Source organism: Porites lutea, chromosome 4 (assembly GCF_958299795.1).
Source record: "Porites lutea chromosome 4, jaPorLute2.1, whole genome shotgun sequence".
Classification (NCBI taxonomy): Eukaryota; Metazoa; Cnidaria; class Anthozoa; order Scleractinia; family Poritidae; genus Porites; species Porites lutea.
Window position 1 is genome coordinate 28,791,709 of NC_133204.1, and position 26,543 is coordinate 28,818,251.

General features: G+C 38.7%; 2 protein-coding genes across 4 annotated transcripts in view; one reads left to right on the top strand and one right to left on the bottom strand.

The window, feature by feature from the left end:
* Nucleotides 1-26,543, top strand: part of LOC140933221 (adenosine receptor A2b-like) — a 70,619-nt gene that overhangs the window by 34,319 nt on the left and 9,757 nt on the right. Inside the window, exons 1-4 of one of the 3 annotated variants that reach the window (XM_073382737.1) lie at nucleotides 9,286-9,437; nucleotides 12,290-12,366; nucleotides 12,890-13,028; nucleotides 15,702-15,986. In XM_073382737.1, the coding sequence (XP_073238838.1) occupies nucleotides 12,911-13,028; nucleotides 15,702-15,986 (403 nt within the window). In that variant the 5' untranslated portion in view covers nucleotides 9,286-9,437; nucleotides 12,290-12,366; nucleotides 12,890-12,910. Of the gene's footprint in view, nucleotides 1-9,285; nucleotides 9,438-10,322; nucleotides 10,412-12,289; nucleotides 12,367-12,889; nucleotides 13,029-15,701; nucleotides 15,987-26,543 lie in introns of those variants that run through there. The other 2 variants (XM_073382738.1, XM_073382736.1) reach the window with 2 other exon arrangements.
* LOC140933222 (uncharacterized) overlaps nucleotides 1-26,543 on the bottom strand; it is a 100,066-nt gene that overhangs the window by 33,654 nt on the left and 39,869 nt on the right. The gene's annotated exons all lie outside the window — the stretch shown is intronic.

The following is a 26,543-nucleotide window of genomic DNA, read 5'->3' on the forward strand; positions in this document are numbered from 1 at the left end:
TATAATACTTGGGGAAACAAATGGAAATACGTGGGAGGCAAAAACCTTGTGAAGCCAACCATTGTCCTTCCTAAATCGGCATGTTTTGGGACAAAAGTGCAGCAACTTAAAATTAATAACGTATAGTTTGATGGACGATTGGTATCATCAGCCCACCATTCAAAAATCCTGGATCTGCCCCTGGTACTTTAAGTTTATAACAAAAGTGTTTGCAACAGCAGTTGCTTGATCATGTTTTGGAAATCTTGAAAAGATAAAAGAGTAGAGACAAAAGAGTATTAGTTAATGTCCGAGGTCTTAGAGTAAAAATAGACTTGTATTTCAAAGGGGGTAGAATACAATGAAACTAACTTCTTTTCATCAACTGTTTATAGTTGGGCATTATCTTTCTGCTGAGGTACTCTGCAAACTAATCAGTAACAGTAGTGATGTATGAAAATTGTTTTGAAGGATAATACTTAAAAGTTCATATTTATTTTGATGGAATTGCATAATGAATGACTTTCCATTCAATAATCTTCATTGCAAAGATGATGAAATAGCAAAACCTACCATACTGACTGAGACACTTGTCGCTGATGAATTTCTGTAATTTCGTCCATGAACGAAGAACAAAGCATATCTTGCTATGAAATTGGTAGACAGTTACAATGTACTGTCTAGTTAGCCTAGCTTCCTCTTCAGAGTTTTTAACTTTTTTTGAACATTAGTGAGCAGCACAAAGCAACGCGAGGATCTTGTTTACTTGATTTATTTATCCGACCGGTTGTGGGGTTATTGGGGCTGTTGACAGTTGAGGAGAGAGGGGAAGTTAAAAAATAGAGAGTCTCCAGAATCAACAATCGAGGTTGGTTTCTGCCAAGGTAGGTAGGTTTTTGGGTATGGTAATGTATGATAATGAGTTTGAAACAAAAGAAAATAAAAGTTAGACCAAGGATAAAATTGGACTACAATTTCAGTATAATGTGAGAATAATGTATGCAAGGTATGTATTACAATGTAACAATAACAAGCTGCATGTCATGTAGTAATACACGCAAGCAACTGCTGACATAGTTTAGGATGTCCTGCTAGGCTGTACTATTTCGTTAAATAATACAGGCCAAAAGGACAAGGCATTTTTTACGAAAAAAAAACACTCCTATTTAGTTACCCTGATCTTTTGGAAACCTAAAGAATCACCGTTTAACAGTAAAAAACCCAGATATGATATGTACCTCCCAACAAATATTGCTAAAACTTAGGATGTCCCGCTGAACGTTACCATTTTCTTCGGTAATACCGGTCAAAAGGACAGGGCCACTTTTATGAATAAAAATATTCCTGTACAGTTATCCTAAGCTTGTAGAAACCTACAGAAATCAAGTTCTACAACACCGTTTAACAATAAAAAACCCAGATATGATATACCTCCTAACAAATGTTGCTAAAATTCAGGATGTCCCGTTGGACGGTACTATTTTCTTCGGTAATACCGGCCAGCGGGACAAGACAAATTGATAAGATATTTATAAAAGGATTGCTTACTATACAGGACAAAGAACACTTCAAAACTCACAATAAACGCAAACTGCGTCAACAATACCGTAAATCACGCTTCTCTGGCGATAAAACGGCTCCTTTGGCTGTCAGTTTTCACCACGCTTGAGCCGCCATATTGGATGTTTTCGAGAATTTCCGAAGTCGGCCCGAATCGGAAACTCGTTCCTAGTACTCCTCGGCTGTCCTTCAGGCTCGGGAAATTATTAGGATTTGGACAAAACGCGCGTGAAATTATTCCCTAATTTCACTCGTCACCATTTGATTACACATACTAACTTGACTCCGAGACTTTAGGGTCAAAATTGCAAATTTTTCACGACTCCATTGTCTCGCAATTCCCAGAAGGGAAGGAAACCAAAGAAAACCAATCCATGTATAGAAAAATGACCAGAAAGCCTCAGTCATGTCAGAATTGGGCTATTGCTGTAAAATTTGAAACCCTATTTTCTCGGGTTCTCATAAGAAATTGTCTTTGGTGTCATTATATATAACTAATTATATCTATAACCCTTGAAAAGTGAAAAAGAATGTGATATCGTTTAAATTACTGTTGCACAAATTTTTTGTCCTCTGAAAATTAACATTACTCCGTTTCCTGATGGATTCCGTCTTAAAGTATAAAATCGCCTAAAATTTAAACAAGAAAGTGACAGATTTTTTTAGACTTTACATCGAATACACACTGCATGGCTTATCCTCAAAAATAGGCTTATTTGATTCACGCAGGAGTCCATAAGTGAGAAACGTACTCAAGGAATGTACTAGCGAAAACAAGCGGCAGAGCAAATCCAACGAAACAATTACAGCGAGATCATTTTTTATTCCATGCCAGAAGGAAAGCCAGGATCGAGACTAAAGTGTCTATGAAGATTCTTTTTTTTTTCTTTTTTTCATCATAAAAACCTTGCAGAGTTCATGTTTGCGCCGGCTTCGGTACGTATTGTTTCATAATCTCGAAGCAAGACTTTCGCTTCAAGCTTTCTTTTTACAACCAACACGATAACCGAGTCTTCTTTAAAACATGTTTTTCCACTTGCGTTCAGAAAATTACTAAAGGTTTAAGTTAAGTATTTTAAACCTGGTAATCGTGAGACCAAGGTACCGTTTCGAATCTTATAAATTCAACATCCAATGATATCCAAGTCAGACTTTATGAAACCAGAATTTAGCCAGACAAAAAGATATAAGCCTATTACATGAGCTCACCTGAGATTTAGCTCTTAAAACCATCAACTGAGTCCAGAAAATCGCTCATGGCTTTTTCTGTATTGTTAATAATGTCTTTAACTTTAAAAAGCACATCCACTTTTAAGCAAAGGGCAGATAGTTTTTCTCGCCAACTAATTCGAAACTTACGATTTCATTTTAGTTCATTCAATGTGATTAAAACCTCAATCTTGAATGTACACCTTGAGGGGTTTACACCTTAACCCGGGATACGGTCATGTCATACTGGTCGGTTGAGGGCTCCCACACTGATAAGAAGATTTGGTCTCCCTTGGTGCGGGCGGACGGATGGTCGGACATAAGGTCACATGATTACCAAAATTCCTCGAATGCATTGAACCGAATTCTATCATCCATGGTGCTTAGCTGTCGGTGAGCTCTTTCGCATGAGCTCCGCTATTAAATTTGCCTTTAGCTTATGCTAAAGTTGCTTTGACATCTCTTTATCTTCTTCGACATCTCTGCAAGAAGGGTTTTTGATATATTAAATACACAAGTGAGCCGTGCCTTTTTACTAGCCATCAAATAAATCAGGCAAAACTATTTTTGTAGTTCTTTTCTTCTACTTTCTCTTTTTCTTTCTTTTTTTACTATGTTTTTTTTAGTGAGATATCCTCCTAAGAAGGACAGACTTTGCCTGCCCAATTAAGACAGTGTCTTGTCTCCTGTAGAACGGCACCAATTCTTAAACATCGTGATATAGTTCCGAAGAGGGTTTTCCATATGTTCTTAGTGTAAATATAATTGCCCGGTTTTTTATATTCAATACGAAAACTGTATTGTGACTGCACTACGAGAATCAAAAGTTATTTTAAAAGAATAACATTTCCGGAATTTTTTTCGCCTGGAGTGGATTTATTTATTCTCTCACCGGCTTTTTCTTTGATAACAGCGAAAATTAAATAAAATCAGACTGCTTAATCGAGCAAAAAGCAAAATTGTTGTCAGGTTAGTCGTCAAGTTAATTAGTGATAGTCATCTCTTACTCCTTAGGCAAAAAAAAAACACACTTTCTTATCTAGGTTAAGACACTTTATTTGTGATTTGCATCCTGTGAATTACACGCACAGTAATGCTGTCGATATTCCGTCTGTTGCTTTGCGTTTCCACCCAAGCTTTAGTCATGCATATTTCGCACACTTCTAAACATCAGTAGACGATATTAGTTGTAATTTTTGTATCCTGTATCAAATTGCGTCAAAATTCCATAAGCTTTACAGTAACAGCTCTGTGTATTGTCGCTTAGTCTGCACTCGGAGTCTGAGGTTGAATCTGAAGTTTGACTTGATAAGTAAATTCGTCATGTTCCCCCGCTTTTTTCTCACCCTTTAAGACTTCTGTTTAACAGCATCATGGTCCTACTCACACTTCGTGTTCTTCGTAACTCGCCGCCTGTATCGTCTCGCCTATACCTAGTTTTCTTTTCGTTTTGGGTTGTAGTTGCTTGCCATTTCTGAAATCCGCAAATCAAATCAATTGCGAGAAGCACATAAAGCAAACAGACAAGCGCCAGAGCAACATCCATCGAATTTAGCTCAATGCTTCGCTTATTCTACGCCAAACTGTATCAATGTAGGTGAAACGCTCCTCTTTCCTCTGCAGTAAATTCTAAAAAGTATGGTTCAACCGATCAATCCGCAGATAAACGAACAGAATCATCGCCGATTCTCGCCAAACAAAGGGCAGCGTGAGTTTTTACGTGTAAGATTCACCTGCAAAAATAATTAACTCCTTTTCAGTTCCGTAAACAGATTCAGGATTTAAATACTTGTAACTTATTCCAACGCACGCTCATTTCCTGTTCTTGTGACAACGGCATTTACTTGTGAATGGGTTTAGGCGATTTTGTTTAAAATAAGTTAGGACAATTTCCTTTTTGAAAGATCCCAGTAAAGTTTCTAAGCATAATAAATTGCGGCCTGTTGTCTTAGCCACGAATTCATGCTTTTGGCGTCGTCAATTAAGATTTAAAAGAAGTAAGATGATTAAAAATCTTCCATTGCGGAAATTGACAGCTAAGAATATCTCAATTATGAAATTGCGGAGTTGCTTTTAGTGAGGGTTTATTTGAGAGAGCCACTCTATATTCGCGCTAAAAGTTTCCTATATTTTTTCCTGCATTAATATTCTGTGCATATCCGCTATCAATTTTCAACACCATAATCGCTAATTAAACGGGATTTGGGCTTTGATCTGCTGGCTTGCAGATATTGATTAACTAGCTTTCTATACTGTTGTTTTTGTCATGTCGCGACGAAATTCATAACCTCAAGAATTAATTTAACTCTTGGTCTCAAGTAAGAATAAGATTATCTATAGAATGTCTCGCTTATTGTACTGTCTTATCATTTTTCATCGCTTGTGGCGCGACCACATTTATTTTTCATAAATTTACAGTGAAGCTTTGAAAATTCAAACTAATCAGTTATCACTTACCACCTTTCGCATAGCTCCAAGCGCATACAACGGAGTAAATCTCGCAAAATAAACTCCAGTTTTTGACAAGGACTGGATTCAGGGCACTCACGGCCGACCACGTTTTATGGTTGCCTTGTTTTATTTAAGTGGACGGTTACTGATCCAAAAACAAACAAACAAAGAACAGAACATGTTCATTTAAGAAGGAAGACTGCCATTTAAAAAATAAAAAGCTCAAGAGAGCCACAACCAGTATGTCTTTTTTGCCAGAACGTTTTTTTTGGCTCGTCATGCAATCGTCCCCAGCGATGAGGAGAATGTGTGAATTTTCGTGATTGCAATATTTGGAGGTGAGTCCATATCCTGAGCCATGACCTGTGTTTTCTTAAGGCTGATGGTCAGTCCAAAGCCTTGGCAGGCCTTGCTGATGCGGTTCATGAGCTTCTGAAGGTCTGCACCGTTGGGAAAGAGGAGATCACGCAGACATTTCATTTGGACTTTGAGCTTTCTGTCTGACCTGGACGGAGGTAGATGCCCTCTATTGCATTTCCAAATGTTTGCTCCAGCAGGAAAGCGAAGAAAATTCCAAATAAGGTTGGAGCGAGGACGAAGCGCTATTTCACTCCACTTCGGATGTCAAAAGGGTCTGACATTGAGCCAGCAAAGACCACAGTGCCCTTCGTGTCATCGGGAAGGCCTCTAATGATGCTGAGGAGCCTGGGTGGACATCTGATCGTGGGCAGAATCTTGGATAGGCCGTCTTTGCTTACCAGGTCAAAAGCCTTCGTGAGGTCTATGAAGGCTACGAAAAGTTTTTGCCGTTGTTCCCTGTATTTCTCCTGCAGCTGTTGGAGGGCGAACACAATATAAATGGTTGACCTGTTGGATCGGAAACCACGTTTCTAGGTAGACTCCAAACTTGGACCCTTTTCTGTGCTACTCGCGCAAACAGCTTCGCTATGATGCTAAGGGGGGAGACGCCATGGTAAGCTTAAGTTTAATAATACTTTGTCATGCTAATACAAGTAAATTAGTTAAATAAGAATACAAAGCGTTCATGATTGGAGAATAATTGTGGGAAATTGGCGATTAGAAATTGTTTCAGTCACTCCTATCGCCTTTGTTCTTGTGCAGGGTGACGATGTTTGCATCCCTCATGTCCTGTTTCCCTTCACCTTCTTTTCAGCACAGACAAAGGATTTCATGTAGCTCAGAGATGATGTTTTCTTTCCAGCACTTCAGGGCTTCGGCAGGAATGCTGTCATTTCCAGGTCCTTTGCCAGAGGCAAAGGCAAGTGCCCTGTTTAACTGTTTAAGGGCTGAATTACTGTCAAGCTCCTCCAACACAGTAAGGCACTTGATGGCGTTCAGTGTTTCATCTGTAACTACATTTTCTCTCGAGTATAACTCTGAGTAGCGTTGCACCCAGCGTTCCATCTAAGCCGCCTGTGGTGGACTTCAGAAGGGGAGTTTTCTTCTTTGTTGGACCTAAGGCCTGCTTAACACCATCATACATCCCCTTAATGTTGCCTGCACCAGCCACTGACCGTATCTGAGAGCAGGGCTGAGGCCAGTAGTCTTTTACACATTCCCTGGCGGTCTGCCAAACTTTGCTGTAAGCGGCTCAGAGGGCCTGCAGGTTGCGTTTGCTGGGACAGGCTTTGTACGCTGCCAGGGCTCTCCTCTTTTCAGCAATGACTGGTGTCATCTCGTCAGAGTGGGATTCAAGCCATTTAGCGGTCTTGTTGGTCTTCCTGCCAAAAATGAACCTGCGGTGCTTTGAACAACTTTCTTACAGTGTTCTTATCTATCAAGCGGGCCTGGAAAAGATTCCTCAAGCGCACTTCAAAATTCCTCCACCTAACCCTGTTCACGGGTTTTGCTGGTGTCAATGAGAGGCCCTCCCTCCTTTTTTGTGCGATAGTTTCTTTGTTCGCACTTTTACTCTGCTGCAGACGAAGGAGTTGTCCGTATCGCAATAAGAACCCTGATAACCGCGTTTGATCTTGGTGCTGGAAAGGCTGGTGAGAATCGGGTCAAGCTGGTGCCAGTGCTTAGAACTTGGGTGTCTCCAGGGGACTCTGTTTTGGGGCCTTGTATGTAAATAAGTTTTACTGACACGGAGGCTGTGATGACTGCATAGCTCCAGCAGGCGTTGGCCAATTTCGTTCATCTTCCCGATGCATAAGTGACCCAAGCAAGTGGGCCATAAGCTTTGATCAGCACCAACTCTGGTGTTGAAGTCACCGAGAATGAACTTTAGCTCTTTCTCAGGGATTCCCTTGACGATGGATGCCGGTTCGTCATAGAATTTGTCCTTCACTTCTCCTGGGATGACAGAGTCGCAGAATAGGCAGTGATCAGAGTGACTGGACCTACAAATCAAAGTTGTATTTCTCCTAGATGAGCTGCCCTCTCAGGCTAACAAGTCCCATCTGCGGGATGCAAATGGTTTTAAGGAGCAAAAGAAACCTGCCTTTGCCCTTCCTCCTGTCAGTAGAGGCAGGTTCGCCGGGCTCAGAAACTGAGCCACACGACCAGGCCAGGAGATGAACTTGGTTGTCGGAGGCTATAAGTACTCACGCCGTATGGGAGTACTTTATAGCTAATGGGAGCTTATCCCGGCAACCACCCCCGGTTATGACAACCCTTGAGCCCAAAGGGATAAGCCCAGTTATGTTAGTTTCAAAGTTTTTCGTATTCTTTAAATTGGATCCTTTTATAATACCCTTTTCATTCTTTGGGTCAATTATACAATTACACCATCCGACACCGTGGAGAGAATTCCATCGCATGGAGCTAATCTTGAATTGATAGTTGCCGCGATTTTTGGCTTTGAAACCACTCAACCATTTCCTTTTCCGAAAAAAAACGGCTTCTTGTTAAGATTGTGAGCACAATTCTTTAGTTTCGAAAATTGTTAAAGTTGAGAGTCACCTTCTGAGAAGAGGTTCTTGCTAAAGATCGAAATTATAGCGTTATTTTATTCGTTTCAGCAATGTAATACAGATGTATGCTGAATTTACTTGATTTTTCTGTGGCTGGCCTTTGACGTCCTTCGATCATATCACCTTCACACCCTTATCTGAGTAGTAGGGAAGTCATTCAAGCTGCAGTAGTCGTCGTTAAGATTGTGAGCACAATTCTTTAGTTTCGAAAATTGTTAAAGTTGAGAGTCACCTTCTGAGAAGAGGTTCTTGCTAAAGATCGAAATTATAGCGTTATTTTATTCGTTTCAGCAATGTAATACAGATGTATGCTGAATTTACTTGATTTTTCTGTGGCTGGCCTTTGACGTCCTTCGATCATATCCCCTTCACGCCCTTATCTGAGTAGTAGGGAAGTCATTCAAGCTGCAGTAGTCGTCACATTTGTCAAAACCTTTGTCACGTTACCCTTCCTGCAATGCTGATTCACGTTTTGCCCATTTGCTAAACTCTGACGCGAATCGCAGCTCTGAGGAAGGAGGCGCCCCATGTAAGGGTATCCAAGACTGTCTTGGATTCTGGATTCAACGCGGTGGATTTCGGATTCCTGTTACTGGATTGCGGATTCTTTGTCAGTGGATTCCGGATTCCAATCGTTAGTGGGATTCCGCATTCCAAAGCCAAGAATACCGGATTCCGCATGCAAAAATTTCCCGGAATACGGATTCCACAAGAATAATTTTTACGGATTCCGGAATCCCTATCCCTTTACATGGGCGAAAGGAACGAAGGAGTCAATTGGCACAGCGTGGTACAGAGAAAAGATAGATCAGTAGGTTGAGGTGTGACATGAAAAAACCTCAGCTTTCTTCTGGTCTTTCAACAAAATTTGACGAATGGCTTAGGTGAGTTATTCGGTGTGCACCTGCCTGCGTTGTCTCCCCGGGTGATGCCTTTGAGTCCTGAGTTTATTTAGTGTAACAGGTCAAAATAATGCTAAAAACACATCAACTTGACTAGAACATTCTAATTTGGGGTAATAAAGGAGAACGGTAGCCTTCTTTTGTTGGAGGTACATGTAAACAGACGTTGTAATCTGTTACATAGTTCTGGAAGCCATAATTTGCAATGTTTTACTTTATGGTTTTTGAACTGGCCATGATTGACGTACTTATGGCATAATCAGTCAAAAAAGAATTCCCGATTATTTGGAGGAAGATCTAGTGACAATTTCTTCGCGTTATTAAGTAATACATGTGATAAAATGTTAAAGTACAAAACAGAATCGTTGACAAAGACAGGTATGGATTGTGAGTGAGACAGGTAAGACTCTAGACTCGACTTTGATGTCTATAGGGCGATTAATAAAGTAAAGCTTTTGATTACGTACATGGATTTTGTACAAAATCAGCTTGGTTTAATTGAGAATCAGCATCGCTAAATAATTATTTATAACTTGACTTCAGTTTATGACTATAGCTTCCGTTGAAAAAAAAAGTAACTTTGTTGGAATGTTTATGAGAAAGGATAGCACATGCTTAACTGTTGATGTAAAAGAACCAACCTTTCCAGTCATTGTTCCGCGAATTGTTTGAATCTGCATGAATTTTGAATTTATTTACGTCTTTTGCCGAAGAACAGTTATTAAAAAATCAGTAGGTGACAATTCAAAATAGTAAACTTCTGTCTCAGAATTCAGTTTCGCGATTTCGCTACGTGATCTATTTTACTTTTATTGGGAGCTTGCGACAAACTTTTGTGTGATTTCTCTTTCTTTCTTTTCTGTTTGGCTAAATATTTCGGTTTCAATTTACTGTTCGGCCTGCATACCAACACTTTGTAACAACGAAGCGCTTCAGGTACCTCGTGGTACTTAAAATCTTTGGTTCATTGTTTTGGTTTGAGTGTAGACGCCAATAGTGTTTTGCCAACTTTGCATTGGTCATATTACTGTAAAGAAAATACTTCGAGTTTTCCCTAAGGTAAGTTATCATTCAGTCAGTTGCAGCTTGTCGAGGAAAACTTCTTGATCCGGCGTTTTGGCACTGAATGCTTTAGACTTTTTTTCATCCTGTTTGTAATCAAATAACCCGGCAGAATAAAATTACTTATACATCTGAATGGAACAGGTGTTCTATTAGAAAGGAGGATATCACTCGATACATGTAGAAATTATTTGCTTTGACAAAATGCGTTACCCTTGAATAGTTTACTGACCAAACGTAATTGCATTTATCAATGTCGGGAAACAACCAACAAAGGTGGATTTTTTTTCTGTATAAATTCTTTTTCATTCGGTATGTATTTTATCGTGATCATATAGGGTCTTTGATTGCTAATGTATTAGTTCATACATCATAAGAGTATTGTGTGGATCAATTGCCTTCTTATTTTTTTGCCTTTTCCATTTTTCGCTGCAATTGAATCTTACATTTTAGCATTTTTCACTTGCACAGACAAATGAAAGGTGTGTCTTTTGCCGTTAATTTACATAACATTAAATTAGTTCGGTTGCCGCTAGGAAATCTATCACGACTTGCGTTTAGGGCGGTTTATGGATTTTATCAAAGAAAATGTGGTTCCACTTGAAAGACCGCACAAAGAATTACACTTTCAAAGATGCTACTTTAAGGCATGGTGGTAAACCGAGAATACTTTTTGTTCATTTCTTTCGTGTCCAGAATTTTTTAAAATCAAAACTTCCTTTTAGGGGGGTCTATTTTGTTCCATTTTTTGGTCATTGAATTTGGCTTTCACATACAAGGCTAACGTTTGTAACGAATGTTTAGTTTAATAATTTCATGGCTCTTTGAGGGATTCAATTGATTTTTACCATTGTTTTGCGTAATAAGAATCCTTTTTCAAAGACCTGCGACATACTCGTTGACGGGGCTGTTTTTCAAAACATGCGTCAATTTGTGCGATAGAAAAGGTGGCCTTAATTTGTACAATAAATAGGAGCTGATAGCTTCAAAATGGTGAAAAAAAAATTATTATTGAGATTTATTTCCTTTCTTCTGTGTTATTCTTGCGATATGGTCTGTTATTTAAAAGGTATTTATTCCAAACTTTTAGATCTGCATTTGGCTAAGTTCAAATTGATTCTCAAGTTTTCATTTATTTAGTCTGCACTTTTCTCATACTATGAATTTCAACTTTTTCTAGTCCGCGAGTATGCAGCTGCCTGCCTCTGGGACTCTTCAACGGAAGATAACCTCCGTCCTTGAATGTTTCTAGCGATTTGATCATTTTTAAAAAAACGCGATTTGAATCAGGTAGAACAAAATGCAAGACTGAATATCACCCAAAACACGTTTTGAAATATCAAGATGTATATCCGCGATAACCTGTTTTTTTGCCCTTAGCTGACTTGGCGAATCGATCCCCGACAGTAAACGTAGCCATGTCGCAGCCTTCGAAAGCCTTTCAGATGCTATAACCCACTAAGGTAGTGGAAGTCTCGTGACGAACTTTATGAATGACCATTGTTGGATTATTATATTGTGGGTGTGACCCTCTTTCAATTAGAATTGTGGAAGGCAGCCTCCCGCCTCCTCCGGGTGTTTTCTTTTTGTTTGTTTTTGTTTACGAAGACAAAAAATGTCGCTCGATTTCAGATTTTAACTTGATGACACTTATTCCCTCCCCTATAACTGATTACGATGGCAACGTTTATTACAGATCGATTTTCACCAGTGTTATGTGTTCCTGTTTTGAGATTGATCATTGGTCAGTTCCCAATAAAACATTTCTCAAGACTTCAGGCATGATTAATAGTAAGCAATAGTGAAAACTTCGCCGGGTGAGCGTTGGTCGGTCTTCTCTTTGGCCTTCTTCTATCGCGAGCGGGGAGGAAGAAAGTTACTTGACTGCATACAAAGAGATAGCTATGTAACAATTGAATCTCTCGCAGGTGGTTTGTTTCAAATATTTAAATCGCATGCAAAGTTTAATTATATCATAACAAATCATATTTAGTAATCAAATGTCGCGAAAGAGGTTTTCCCGATCCAGAAAGGCTCAAATCTTGATGTAAACGCGTGAAATTACTTGATGCAGGATTACTTTGTTTATAGACGCCTGTCTTCAGGGTAGGATTCGCAGGTTACCAGAGTAAAAAACCTACTTTCTATTGAGTTTTCCTGTATTAATGTCATACCTTTTTTTGTACGTAGACACCCTGAGAGGCGGGACTTTTTTAAAGTGAGATATGGGATTGTATAATACGGATTATTAACGCAAATGTTAAAAGGTAACAAATAGTTTCTTTTGGAATCTCCCCTCAACCTGTTAGATTTCCTGAGATCGCTTTGTACAAGACCCTGGATAATTTTGTGTTGTAGCTCTCTAGCGATTTGATTGGTTTAGTGACTATGATGTTGGTAAAAACCCATTCTCACGTTAGACCAGAAATTTCTTTATCTCCTATGAATAATTAGGGATGGCAAACAGAGGAAATTCTAAATATAATAGGTTGGATGCTGGACAACCCGAAAACGTTTTTTCCAAAAACAGCTATGATGCTATGACATATGAGCTGCTATACTACACCATGTCCAAGATAAGGGGCCAGTTCGTTCTTATGAAATGAGATCAGGAAAATTTATAAACATTTATTGCTTTTTTTTTTTTATGATACAATTATTCTACATGAGATGATTATCACCTTGCGTTCAGTACCTCGTGGACTAGCTGTTAAATCTTTGTAGCCGTAATGTTAACCTGCTATCAAATCCATGAATGATCTAACATAATTCTTTGAATTTGTGAATTAGTTTCATTCAGTAAAAAATTCAATGGAGAATTCTACAAATCAATCTCAGCAAGCAGGTGGAATGGGTGTTTTGATAGAGCCAAGCTGGGCTTATGCAGGAGTGGGGATATATTCAGCGCTTGTTTTCCTCATCGTTATAGGTTTGTATATATATTCATTTGATTGATCATTACACTTAACTGTTAACCAATTCGCGGTAAGCGCGAGGTGCGCAAAAGGAATCTTGAAATAACTCAATACATTTAGCACAAATAATTATGAAGCTTTGCTACTAATAAATCTGATCTTAACACTAGAAAAATTTTACGATAGAAAATGTAAATCTAGCTTATTAGAAAAATAACTATCTTTTGGGTGGTAGAAGCTCCCATGTCTTTCAATTAATAATAATAATAAAGAAAATTTAAACTACTCTTGGTCCTGCAGACAACAGTACAAGGGCATCGTTCTAGCGACCGACCACCAGAGTGCAGTGGCCCAAAATTACGTAGTAAATAATCATAGCACTGCAGATTAAAAGTTGCTGTAACGTCGAATATTTCGTTTTCCTAGACATGCACTAGTGCCTAAATTCATCAAGTCATATATATATTTTTATTTTATTCATTTATTATTCAGTTTTATTCATGCTCAACCTTATGGAGTAAATCTCACGCATAACGTAAATGTACAACACAAGCCAAATGTTCGCGCATTTCATTTCACTGAGCATACTCAATAAAACAACGTCAAAGCTTTGATGAGCGATTCTCTGTAAAGGATGGACCATTAGAAAAGTTATGTGCAGGTTGGAGAATTATCAAACCGCATGAAATATTTACGCCAGTGCAGAAATATTGTTTAGGGTACTCGGTGTGCATGTTTTTTTCGAGATGATTTTCCCTTTTACGAAAATATATATATTTTTTGTACCTCTCCTAGACTTACTGCAAGTCGACCTCTTGGCGAGCCGAGCGAGCCTTGTTTGGCCGCGAAGCGGCCGAACGCGAGCAACGAAGTCGCGAGAGGTCGACTTGTCTCGCTTGATGGGTTTCCGTTTGCATTTCGCGCCAAAAATGGGGAGTGGCATGACTCGCATTTGGGGTTTCAGGTTTCATTTGCGAGTCCTTGACTTCAATGGCAGAATGTGCTGATTCCACTCCGACTAAATCTATTGAACGTATGTGTGTATCTCCATCATCGAAGGAGCAAATTTGTTTACTTTGTGCGGAAGTTGACGAGCTCAGAGGGTCGGAAAAAAACAAAACCTTGTGGCAATCTCGAGTCAATACTGGGAAAGGAGATTTCACAATCAAGGAATCCTTGACATCCGCACAAATTTTAAATCTACAGAGAATTTCAATACACGCATTTCTCTTCCTGAAACCCTCACGGGGTCAGAAAAGGTCTCATAAAGGGCGTAGCACTTAGACTCGTGAGAACTAACTCCTCAGCTAAATCCTTCTATGAAAACATCTACAACTTCAAAAAACGCCTGCCTTCGCGCTAGAGCAGACGACGATCGAATAGTATCCTGGCGCTAGAGGTTACCCTCACAATCTCATAGAAAAAATCACCTCTGAGGTTAAATTTACCGAACGGAAGTCAGCTTTACAAAAGAACAATGAAGTGCGAAAGAAAATTCTGCCTTTCGTTACCACATACCACCCTGCTTTGCAGAACGTTAAAAACTGATTTTAGTGAGCAAATGGCACTTAATTCAAGATCAACCACTACTGAGAGAAATATACGACGAGCCTCCTATCATTTCATATAAAAGAGCAAAATCACTGGGAGATATCCTCGTTAGAGCAAAACTATAAGGTCACGTATCACACTATCACGGGCTTATGAGTCGTGTTTGGCCGGTCAACACCTTCCACTTCGCAATCGCCCCCATGCTGGAATTTGAACCGCAAGTCACGTTTTAATGCGCTTAGTGCTTGTGAGTGACAGCTTTATCCCCAAGGGTCCTTGGGAGCTACTCTGATTGGTCCAAGCGCACCGACCCGTTTTTGGGTCGGTAAAATTGGCGCCAATCAAGTATGAAAAGTCCTTCGTCCCGCGCCATATGAAATCCGACGAAGGACTTTTTTGAAAGTCTATACCTCCCCCTTACCCTATATGAATGTCAAAATTCAAAACAAAACTAAAATGTCACCCTAATACAGCCGTTTGGAGTGTTATCTTTTGTTGTATCAAAATTATTAACTTGTATACCTTGATGTTAATATGGGTTTAAGCGTTTAGATTAAAAGGAAAATCCTCTGTTTGATTAGCATTATCGAGTTTTTAAGTGAATTTTGTGGAGAGACCCAGCAGTTTGATGGAAAATGGTCAAGAACATTATGGCGGAGTAATGTAGTGGGGAAACAAAAGCATAATATACAAAAGCCTACGTCACATACATGTGTCGCATACCGTCCCTCGGGGAGAGGCGTCTACAAAATAAACTGATTGCTTGTACTTGCTTTCGCTCTGCGGTCATGGGCGTACTGGTGACGTCACAGGTCAACATAGGATGATAGGGGCTGCATAACGTGTCATCGCGAACTGACGCCCAATCTCGTTCATACAATGTTAAATATATCCACGTTTAAAAGTTCCATAAGAAATATATGCATTATAAAATTAATCACCGTTTGCAAAATACTACTATCGGCTGTTTCGACAGCAAATGAATATAAATACCATGGTTTAATTAACGGCATTTACCAACCAGGTATCACATCGAACAAGCACTAATTTAAACACGAATTATCGTTCGCCGATGTGTCTTTTACATTGTATTACTAAGATTAAGACTCCACTTTTCTCTCTTTTTGTCATCTTAGGCAATTTACTGGTCGTCATCGCTTTTCTCACGACTTCCAAGCTTAAAACAAAAACCAATTACTTCATCTTTTCCTTGGCTGTGGCTGATCTTTTGGTTGGGTTATTCTCCGTTCCTTTGTGGATATACTTCATTCTCAGCTTAGACTTTAGGAACAATCTGTATCAATACTATCAGCTTGGTGACATTGTGTCGGGCGTGTCCTCTATTATGCACTTGACTTGTATCAGCGTTGAACGATGTTATGCCATAGTTTCACCTCTGAAGCACAGAAAGATAAGCAAGGGTAAGTAAGCGGACTTTTTTAAGACCGAATCCTGTTAGGAAAAGGGTTAAGCCAAGAAAATGTGTAATAAAAAAAAACGTATTCCGCAAAAGAAATTGTTCAGTCGAACATAATCGGTCACTTACCAAAGTCCCAGAAATCGCACCCCTTAATTACTGTAAAACTGGCCTCTATTAAGCGGTTACCTCCATTAACCGGTCGCGGTCACCTTTTACTCGGTCCTTACAAGACATAAACGGTCACTTTTTCAAGATTTACCATGCTATAGACACATCGTGTATGGCATTTAGTGCATTGTAAAATGAAAAGAGCCAATTTGGCCCCAAAAATGGGGCCGAAACGGGTGAGTCCAGAATGGTACTGTTTTTGGGGCCAATTCAGCCCCACTGAGATGGGGCTGTTTTGGTACCAAAATTTGGAGCTAAATTGGCCCTTGTATCGGGGCTAAATTAGACCATGTAAAGGGTCAATATGGAAAACACTAGGGCCATTTTGGATTTTCCAGTAGCCAAAACAGCCCCCTCAAATTTTGGCCCTCTTAAAAACTACCCCTCCAAAAGTAGCCGATTCAGCCCCATATCGGGCCATTATAGTTTTTTTAATTTGGGTGGGGGCCTACAGTTTTTTTCGCTTAATTAGGTATTGACAAATAATGAAACCAAACTAAGGCTTATTTCAAATATTTATTCAGTTCTGAATAAGTTACTGTGATCTGTGTACATCATAACAACTCATATTCTAACCTATTATTTTATGCAACATTATCTTCGGTTAATCTCAACGTTTCTAGATTGAACATTTAGAATTATTAGAGGAATTAAATTGGCCACTTGTCTTCAGTGCGATCAAAGTAACTACTTCTTAAAACGGTTTTCACAAAAGACAAAGTCAAAATCACAATCAGCATCACAGGAACACTTAAACCTATAGTGAAAATCAAAAATTGAAGTTGTAAAGGGTTTCCCTGATTAAAGCTCACCAGAATTGGAGCCAATTAAGGTTTCTTTTATAACTTCCCTTTTGACAAAAAAATAAGATTGTCAGAGTTGGTCAAGTTCTCCTGCTAACAATTCCGACAATGTATATTAGATTGAAGCAAAAGAGTTGTAAGAGCAATAATGAACTAACATGTTTTAGCTATATCAATTCTCAAGCTTCTGATTATGACTCCGACTCTGTCTACCTTGCTAGTGGCAGCCTTTAATGACTTGACCTAATCCTTTGGAAGGGTGGTTTTCACTCGTCACAAAGAAAACTTCCATGAAAAAAATTTCAACAATTTGGCTACACCTACAAGGTTGTCCTGAATTTACATTCAGCAAGAACTGAGGGTGGTTTTCACTCGTGACAAAGAAAACTTCCATGAAAAAAATTTCAACAATTTGGCTACACCTACAAGGTTGTCCTGAATTTACATTCAGCAAGAACTGAGGCATTTGCCAAGTCATTAAAAAAGGGAGGAAACATACCCCAGTCCACTTTCAAGCAATGCCTGACCTAGAAAACTCAAGATGGCTTTTCATTGGGTGTATGATACATTAAATACATAAAAACACCCAAGCAATACTATCACTGCTTCAATCTTCTTCTGAGGAAGCAGGCAAATAATGCCTCCCTTTGTCACAACAAAATCCTGAATTTTCCTGTCAACATCTGCATCCCTCTGCAATAAAAACAAATGTTATAATTTTAGAAATGATAATAACAATAATCAAAACACAACAAACAGTGCGTACACATAAAAAGTCAGTATGGTCATAACAATACTATTGTCAAAAAAATGTTGGTTTAATTACTTCTTTCTAGTTTTCAGGTATGAATGTATGGTATACTGTATAAATTATAGTTTGTTGAAATTATGCTTCCCTTATGTTATGGGAAAAAGAATGATAGCATTCACACATCATTGAGGAGGTAATTACAGTGTGCATGTCCTGGTACAAAAAGATTATTTTAGTACATATATTTCCCACCAATCAAGAAATTTTGCAGCCATAAATCGAAATTCATTAAGTATTATGTAGCCATTATTATTCTGTGACATTTGGTGTAGTCTGGTGACGGGAATGGCCCCCAAGAGATACCTTCATAATAAAAGCTAAATTGCATCTCCATTTTGTCTGACTTCCACTTGTATCTGGGCTTCCCAAGCATTTAGGGTTCAATGTACAGCTGAGTTTGTAGCACTCCTGTGGTATTTTGTATCACAATATCAGGAAAAACATTGTATTCCCAACACACCTACCTCTACAATAGTGATAACTTCCTCCCGAAGTCCTCTTACACTCTGATCAATGCCGCAGAACCTTGTTCACTACCAAAAGGATAACTGCCTTTCTATTTCTGCCATAGGAGAAATGTTATCAAATTAAAACTGGTTTCCTTGGAGCACCAAGTTTATTTACACACAGTTCTGAGTAATTCTGGGAGCAAATTGACTGACAGACCCTCTTACCTCAATTGCACCTGCAGAATTCTGCAACCTCAAATTCTATTTCCTAATTTTATACATAATTTTATCATTATAATATTATTCGCATTAACGGCATTATTCTTTCAACCCTTTAAGCCTAAGAGTGATCAGCATCAAATTTCTCCTTGTAATATCAATGCTTTGTAGAACAGAGTGTTCATGAGAATTATGGACATGATCACACAATTTGCTTCAACTTCTTCCCACTACTTCTGTAGGAAATGAATAGGGGCAACAAATGAGAATTCAAATTTTGATCTTAGGGTTTAAAGGGTTTTAAATTTCTCTATTTTTAATGCATTTATTCTGTACTTATTTATCAGACAAGAGAAATAATGCATTGGTAAGGTAAACCTTAGTTTAAAACAAACAAGTTCTCTGCAGTGTAAATGTATAACCAGACCACTATCTTCTTTAGTTGAAGTCGACTAAATGGCTTTAAGGTTTTTTCATTCTGTTTATCATTCTCCCTGTTTTAAATAGGGGACAGTCAGGGGATGGAAGAAGTGCTTTTTAACTCCGCCACTGGCCTAACTACAGAATACAGGGTCACTTATTTCCTTATCATTTGATAAAAAAGCATCTAATGACTCGTTCTTCAAAGCCTTCCAACAAGGTGGACTTGAGTGACCCTGAATTCTGTTTAATCAAACGTGGTTAAAATAGCTCAGACTTTTGCATTTGGTAGAAAGAAAGCGAACCAGGGAGGCTTACCTGGTCTTACTATCAGCTTTTTCCAGCAAATTCTTGATTCTTGGAGAGCGTTTGTTATATTTGTGCAGTTCATCTTGAAAACCGTTGCGCCTCACGAGGCTTCTGTCTCCGATTCTTCACGACGAACTTCAAGAGCGAAGTGATGGATCAACGACGGCTCATAGTTCGAAAATAATTAGTAACAACACCTTGAATGTTCTTTGATGTTATCGAGAAGTATATACAAGACTCCTGATCCCCAGAGAAACTATAATGTTCGCAACCGTTGCAGGGCAAGTAATTCATGGCAGTCTCCATATAGACTCCCTGATATGTTATCTCTTATACCTTATATACCACTATATATCTTATGTGTACCATGAATACCCTAGTAATACTGTATACCCTGTAAAACCCTATATATCCTGTGTACCCTTGATTACCCTAGTAATACTGTATACCCTGTATACCCCTATATATCCTGTGTACCCTTGATTACCCTAGTATATACTGTATACCCTGTAAACCCCCATATAACCTGTTTACCCTTGATTACCCTAGTAATACTGTATACCCTGTATACCCCTATATATCCTGTGTACCCTTGATTACCCTAGTAATACTGTATACCCTGTAAACCCCTATATAACCTGTTTACCCTTGATTACCCTAGTAATAGTGTATACCCTGTATACCCCTATATATCCTGTTTGCCCTTGATTACCCTAGTAATACTGTATACCCTGTACACCCCTATATATCCTGTTTACCCTTGATTACCCTAGTAATACTGTATACCCTGTATACCCCTATATAACCTGTTTACCCTTGATTACCCTAGTAATACTGTATACCCGTATACCCCTATATATCCTGTTTACCCTTGATTACCCTAGTAATACTGTATACCCTGTATACCCCCATATATCCTGTTTACCCTTGATTACCCTAGTAATACTGTATACCCTGTAAACCCCCATATAACCTGTTTACCCTTGATTACCTTAGTAATACTGTATACCCTGTATACCCCTATATAACCCGTTTACCCTTGATTACCCTAGTAATACTGTATACCCTGTATACCCCTATATATCCTGTTTACCCTTGATTACCCTAGTAATACTGTATACCCTGTATACCCCTATATATCCTGTTTACCCTTGATTACCCTAGTAATACTGTATACCCTGTATACCCCTATATATCCTGTTTACCCTTGATTACCCTTGTAATACTGTATACCCTGTATACCCCTATATATCCTGTTTACCCTTGATTACCCTAGTAATACTGTATACCCTGTATACCCCTATATAACCTGTTTACCCTTGATTACCCTAGTAATACTGCATACCCTGTATACCCCTATATATCCTGTTTACCCTTGATTACCCTAGTAATACTGTATACCCTGTATACCCCTATATATCCTGTTTACCCTTGATTACCCTAGTAATACTGTATACCCTGTATACCCCTATATATCCTGTTTACCCTTGATTACCCTAGTAATACTGTATACCCTGTATACCCCTATATATCCTGTTTACCCTTGATTACCCTAGTAATACTGTATACCCTGTATACCCCTATATAACCTGTTTACCCTTGATTACCCTAGTAATACTGTATACCCTGTATACCCCTATATAACCCGTTTACCCTTCATTACCCTAGTAATACTGTATACCCTGTATACCCCTATATATCCTGTGTACCCTTGATTACCCTAGTAATACTGTATACCCTGTGTACCCCTATATATCCTGTTTACCCTTGATTACCCTAGTAATACTGTATACCCTGTATACCCCCATATATCCTGTTTACCCTTGATTACCCTAGTAATACTGTATACCCTGTAAACCCCCATATAACCTGTTTACCCTTGATTACCTTAGTAATACTGTATACCCAGTATACCCCTATATAACCCGTTTACCCTTGATTACCCTAGTAATACTGTATACCCTGTATACCCCTATATATCCTGTTTACCCTTGATTACCCTAGTAATACTGTATACCCTGTATACCCCTATATATCCTGTTTACCCTTGATTACCCTAGTAATACTGTATACCCTGTATACCCCTATATAACCTGTTTACCCTTGATTACCCTAGTAATACTGTATACCCTGTATACCCCTATATATCCTGTTTACCCTTGATTACCCTAGTAATACTGTATACCCTGTATACCCCCATATATCCTGTTTACCCTTGATTACCCTAGTAATACTGTATACCCTGTAAACCCCCATATATCCTGTTTACCCTTGATTACCCTAGTAATACTGTATACCCTGTAAACCCCCATATAACCTGTTTACCCCTGATTACCTTAGTAATACTGTATACCCAGTATACCCCTATATAACCCGTTTACCCTTGATTACCCTAGTAATACTGTATACCCTGTATACCCCTATATATCCTGTTTACCCTTGATTACCCTAGTAATACTGTATACCCTGTATACCCCTATATATCCTGTTTACCCTTGATTACCCTAGTAATACTGTATACCCTGTATACCCCTATATATCCTGTTTACCCTTGATTACCCTAGTAATACTGTATACCCTGTATACCCCTATATAACCTGTTTACCCTTGATTACCCTAGTAATACTGTATACCCTGTATACCCCTATATATCCTGTTTACCCTTGATTACCCTAGTAATACTGTATACCCTGTATACCCCCATATATCCTGTTTACCCTTGATTACCCTAGTAATACTGTATACCCTGTAAACCCCCATATAACCTGTTTACCCCTGATTACCTTAGTAATACTGTATACCCTGTATACCCCTATATAACCCGTTTACCCTTGATTACCCTAGTAATACTGTATACCCTTTATACCCTTATATATCCTGTTTACCCTTGATTACCCTAGTAATACTGTATACCCTGTAAACCCCCATATAACCTGTTTACCCTTGATTACCTTAGTAATACTGTATACCCTGTATACCCCTATATAACCCGTTTACCCTTGATTACCCTAGTAATACTGTATACCCTTTATACCCCTATATATCCTGTTTACCCTTGATTACCCTAGTAATAGTGTATACCCTGTATACCCCTATATAACCTGTTTACCCTTGATTACCCTAGTAATACTGTATACCCTGTATACCCCTATATATCATGTGTAGCCATGTTTACCCTAGTTATACTGTATACCCTGTATACCCGTATACATCCTGTGTACCCATGTTAACTCTAGTGTCTCTGTATAGCCTGTATACCCTCGTTTATTCTGTTTACCCATGTTTACCAAATTCATTCTGTATATTAGCGGAGAATTCTTCTCAAGACCACCACACAGCATATACTTATCGACGAACTCCACTTCTTGGTTTGGAACCTGTGCTATCTGATTGGATTAAGTCAGTTTTTTGTGACCAATAGAACCCAAGCTGTGTGTATAGGTAATATCTTGTCTGAGTGGAAACACACCCATGGTGACATATGCCAAGGAACTAAGATGGGCGTGCCCCTGTTCTCAATTTAGATAAATGGACTCAATACTAGATACGTCCTACAGTTTTCATTAGCGATTTGAATTTTGCTTGTTAGAGACAGGCGCATTTTTTTAATGAGCATATTAAGATGAAGTTAAATCATAGAGAAATGGTTATAAATTTCGTGAAATATCCCAATAATACCATACGGCCTATTTGCTTTGGAAACCATCATTTATAGCGGCGTGTTTCGACATGTAAAAAACTTGGTGTAAAAATTAGGCTTGATCTTACACGGAACTACCACATTGATTATATTTATGGTAAAGCCGCCAAATGATTGTATTCCTTAATTTTGCTTAAAAGAGCTGGTGTAGCTGGCATCAATATTACCAATATTATAAGTGCTCTGTGAGATCATTTATACTTGCATATGCTTTCCCGGCATGGCAATTAAAAAGATATTCCTGAGACCTTAACTGTTGTTCTTACAAATAAAACGAATTCTCGATATTTTGAGAGCGTTTTCAGTAAAACAATTACTCTACTTGCGCTTGTTGGATATGACATTATTATAGCAAACTCGTCGCTACGCGCCTGGTTGCCTACAACCATCTCATTGCATACGCGCACTCGTGGAATAATAGTTAAATCTCCTGTTTAGTTCTACTCTGCAATATTCTGTTTACCCATGTAAACTCTAGTATTCTGTATACCATGTTTATCCTGTTTACTCATGCACACCCTAGAACGGTTGACTCTATGACAATATGTCGATAGGGCAAGAAACCAGTGTCCGTTGTAGGCATTAGTGGGTAAATGTGAAATAAAGATGTATGTATTTCTTGGGCGATTATCCGTAGAGCGGCGCCTGACCTAACTGAATCATTGAAACGAGCATATTTCAGCGAACAGTTGGTATAATTAAACACAAAAAAATAATTGAAATTGAAATACCCTATTTGTAAGAGTAAATGTTAAACACGGTTGCTGTTTTCAGGGGGTAAAACAAAATAAACATAAATAAAGAAGAAAAAGGAGGGGATGACAAAGAAGAAGATGATGATGATGAAGTTGTTGTTTCCAAAATCACAAGTCCTGATTGAACAAAATTAGCTATCACGACTTTTGCTTGTCGATAGAGAGTATAGAACGAATCTTCCAGCTATTCTCCATTTTATAATGGCATTTTGTTTGATAATCTATACTAACAGTTTCCACTTTATATTCAATCAGATGGAAACATAGACCACAATGTATGATCAACGAAGTTTATTGGTTAGCAGATCAAACTGTTGGCTAGCCCCGATCTCACTGAAAGACTGAGTGATCTCAAAGGCGACTCTATTTTACTAGGCAACTGACTACTATACAGACAATTAAGGAGTGTGTTGCCCATTGGCCATCACATCCTCGCGTGATTTTGTTGCCTTACAAGAATAATATGACTTTCACACAATAGGCCTTTAAAATTATTATTTGGATTCTTAATACACTGTAAATTGTTTCAAAAGCTATTTTTTTTCTAAATATAACGGCCGAAGTCAAGATTGCTCAATGTTTAGTATATTTCTCTTGTGGATGGTACCATTTGATACGGTAATAGAACAATCAGTCCGAGTTCCCCTGGTTATCAAGAACTGAAATACCATAGTAAAGATTCTTTAGAGCTAAATGTTTTTTTCTTACAAATTCCAATTTTCCTTGAATTTGCCTCTCTGTTTTAGAGGTCACTGTAAAGTGTGTATTATTTCCACGCAGACTCTTGCTCACAAAATTATACAATATGGATATATTTCTGTAACTTGGGATAACACACGTGTTCAAAATGAATGACTCAACGGAGTCTAACAGACAGCTCTCTTCGAGTGTCCATGGTCCGGGCTGCAAATCAGATCCCTCCTCCTCCAGGATAGCTGCTGTTCGCCGCCTCTTCAATGATGGTGGTGTAGAAGTTATTCTCTTCTTTTTCTCTGCCTTACAATCGTCTGTGCTGTGAGTAACCCTTATTCCATATCTATTTTCACAGTTGAAACATGAACAGAGGATAGAGCAAGGTTTACCATTGGGGTAGCTGGGACATTTTGTTCGCCTCTGACCACTTACATCTATGCAAGAGGTTTGACCTGTTTTCCGTCCTTTAGCCCTGCTTTCTCCACACCGGCATGACAGCTTTTGGGGATTCTGACTGCGATTGTCGCAGTCGCGGCACTTGCACTGAGCTTAGCACTTTTTTTTGTTAGAAACACACGGGCAACGAGATTTTTCAGTTGAAACACAAAAGCGCTCACTTCTGGATTTTGCCTTCCTTCCACAATAGCAAATTTGGGAAACTGCCTGTTCCTGAGCATGTTGAAGTTCAGCCTCGATAGGATCTGAAAAAAAAATCGTTGATTACTTGGTTTTATTATCATTATTGTTGTTATCATTATTGTTAGGTTGTTTAGTATTGTTGCTGTTCCTTTTCGTTTTACCGGCCGTGTAACTACTAGCATGGCTTTAATGGACTATAGTGGTATTCATAGGTCTCGAGGTTGCCCAACCAATCGAGGTCTGTCTCAGGTTTCCTTGTATATGCCAACAACTGACTGAAAACAAAACCTAGTGCGTTTAGGAAAAACTAGTGTTAGAAGGAACTGAAAAAGGCGTATTAAAATTACATAACCTGCAAATTTTCAGTCGTATATTTCAAAAGTAGCGATTGTAAACGGCCGACGACAATTGGAATGTTCGTATTCAACCTTTTTAAATACGCCGTATTGCACCTTGTTGACCTCCCAAATTTTTTAATAACCATTGTAAACCATTGTAACCATTATGGTGTATGTGAAAATAGCGATTGGGAAAATAAACTCTTGCCACCCAGTCACGGTTGAATGTTTCTACCATACAAATCCTTGTACTCTCGGTAGGCGTTGCAATCGCGCCTTTTGAACATATTCTGAAGAAAGTCGATCACGTGACCAACTATTTAACATAAAACCTATTGTTAGCCCCACTTGAGTAATTATACAACTTATAACACGTCAAAATAAGTCATTCTTATGATCATGACATGCATGATAAAAGTTTGGTCACCCATAACAAACTGGTATTTACAACTTTTGATTTTACGGCTGCCCATAACGCAATTCCTTGAGTTGACAGACTTATCCCTGTTAAATTTACCATTCACTTCAACTTACCATTGGTTATGCTTTCGGTAGCATCGTAATGGCCTGCCCCAAAATAATGGTAAGCAATATAGATTGGGATGTTACTCAAAGGATTATCGCAGTTGAAGGGCAAAAAAGGAATTGATTCAGAAGACGTTATCACCATAATTGGAACTTGCAAGATATTTGAACACAGTCTTATTACAAAGTCCAAAATTTCTTGATCAAAAAAACCTCTTACGCTAAACTCGCGGGCTTTTCTTTCAACATCTGCCTGGGAACCTTCGACGAAGTTTGAGATGCTGCAGTCGTCAGCTAAAACTGCATCTACAAATAGTTGTCGAAGAGTGTACGTATCCAGGTCTTCAGTATTTAAAAGTCCTAGACGCCTCAGGTGCTCTGATAATTGACCTGCCTCATTGTGGACACGTTTTCTTACTTGTCTCATTATTGTACGGAAGGCACAGTCCCCATCAGATTGGACTCTATCCAGCTGCAGGTTGAATGTGGCTAAATGCCGTTTAAGCGTCTCACTATGGCTGTTGATCGTTGGGTCGTCGGTGTCAATGTTGTCTTCAGAAGTAAGAAGTTTTGTCATTTTGCTGAGATGAACAATGTCAAGAGCATTAAAAGAACGATCATTGTTTTTCTCTTTTACTTTCTTTATCATTTCGGAAAGGTTATACGTTGCACTTATTAGAGCCGCTGCAATCGATTCCTGACAGAGATCTTCAATGGTCTCAACCATTA